The sequence below is a fragment of the Cystoisospora suis genome (genome assembly GCF_002600585.1).
Source record: "Cystoisospora suis strain Wien I chromosome Unknown contig_4489, whole genome shotgun sequence".
Classification (NCBI taxonomy): Eukaryota; Apicomplexa; class Conoidasida; order Eucoccidiorida; family Sarcocystidae; genus Cystoisospora; species Cystoisospora suis.
This window is the reverse complement of record NW_027157281.1, coordinates 329-2,155: the sequence shown is the minus strand read 5'-3', so window position 1 is coordinate 2,155 and position 1,827 is coordinate 329. Positions and strand designations below refer to the sequence as shown.

General features: G+C 41.3%; 1 protein-coding gene across 1 annotated transcript; it reads right to left on the bottom strand.

The window, feature by feature from the left end:
* Positions 1 to 61: 61 nt before the first annotated feature.
* On the bottom strand, positions 62 to 1,239 carry CSUI_008145 (cation-transporting atpase family protein; the record flags this gene model as incomplete). The annotated part of the gene is made up of 2 exons (XM_068068283.1): positions 967 to 1,239; positions 62 to 235 (listed from the first exon to the last, which is right to left on the bottom strand). Coding segments are annotated over exons 1-2 (432 nt in total), but the record flags the coding sequence as incomplete, so codon positions are not given.
* Between the last annotated feature and the right edge of the window lie 588 nt (positions 1,240 to 1,827).

The window sequence follows — 1,827 nt, the reverse complement described above, 5'->3', positions numbered from 1 at the left end:
GGCAGGATGTATAGATACGGCATATATAGAATTAATTGAGGGGTTTGTTTGAGTAGTCAATTTGTACCTGAGAGGGTGTGTGTAGATCTTGGCTAGCTAAGACAGTGAGAGAATGCTGCCGAGCTTTAAGACCTGCGGAGACAGCCACACACGTCGCTGTCTCGATTTTGTCTCCCGTCAACATCCAAACCTTCACGCCTGCATGACGAAGAGACTCCAACGTTGACGGGACCTCCTGCGATCAAAAGAGAACACATACAATACAATACACACAGATAAGACAGACATACACAGATAAGACAGAAAGAAAGAGAGAAAGAAGAAAGGAAAGAGAAAGAGTGAAGTAGGTGGGGAGGGGAGAATAAGAAGAAAGAAGAAGAGATGAAAGAGAGAGAGACAGAGAGTGAAGTTTCTTCTCTTGCTTTCCTTTGTTCTCTCTTTCTTTCTTGTCTAGGAAGAGATGAAAGGAATAGAAAGAGAACGTTAGTGAATGACGGAGAAACGAGATATCTAGATAGAGACAGGCATACTGACACATGCACAAATTAGTCGAGTGATAAGAGAAGAAAGCTGTGCATGAATGCCTGTATACACTCACCTCCGTCTCTCTCTGTCTCTGTCTCTGTCTCTTTCATTAGACCTCTTCCCCCCCTCTACCTCCCACACAGCAACATAAACCTTCTGACGCCTCTCTTTACTACACTCTAGACCCTTACATACGACAGATAAATTCATACATAAAACTCCACACACATACATACGTATACATGTATACTCATACACATTCATACGTACATACATAAGTATAACTTCATCCATATACATATTCGTACATACCACTCCTCTCTCTCTCTCTTTCTACACATATATATATATATATATAGAGAGAGAGAGAGAGAACGTAGATAGAAGGATATAGGTGTGTATGTATATCTATATGCATGTAAATGTATGTGTCTTAGTTACATTCTGTAGCTTGTCTTCTACGCCTGTGAGGCCGATAAGTTTAAGATCTTCTTCAAGGGCTTCGATTTCTCTTCGACATTTGGCATGGCGATCCGTCATAGCCGCTCTAGCTCCAGCATATCGAGAAGAGAAGATCTGGTATTGCACCTCCGTTAACTCTTTCTGCGCTAAGACAATTGTACGAAGACCTTGACGTGCGAAGTTGTCGCACTCTTCTTGTAGCCAATGAGAACCCTTCGGCTGCAGGCGAGGAATCATCACTGCCTCCGCCCCCTACAAGAAAAGAAAAGAAAGAGAGAAAGAAAGATAGAAAGACAAGAAAAGAGGAGAGACGAAAGAAGAGAAAGAAGAGAAAGGAAAAGCGAGCGAAAGGCAGGGAGGAAGGAAGATCAATGGAGATGTCAATTGCCTTAGAGATGAAGAGGAACTACCCCCCTTGTGGGACGCCCCTTCTCTTTCTAGGATCATTCAAGTCAAAAAGGCAAACCCTCCACACATCGATATACAGACATGCATATACATACATGCATATACATAGATACACACATATAGATATTAATACATACACATACATTCTCTCGTTTCTTTTGTCTCCCCTCCTCCCCTTCCTCTTTCGGACTGTTCTCTCTCTCTCTCACTCCAGCCATCTGTATATATCTATATAGATATAGATAGATAGATATATGTATATATGTACGACGTAGAGAGATAGGTAAAGATGCATACATAGATGAGGTCAGTGACATAGATAGACCGGTAAGAAAGAGATACACTGAAGATAGACGCATACAAAGAGAACAAGGAGAGAAAAGAAGATCTGAACGCTATTCTACACATATATACATATATATATATAGGTCA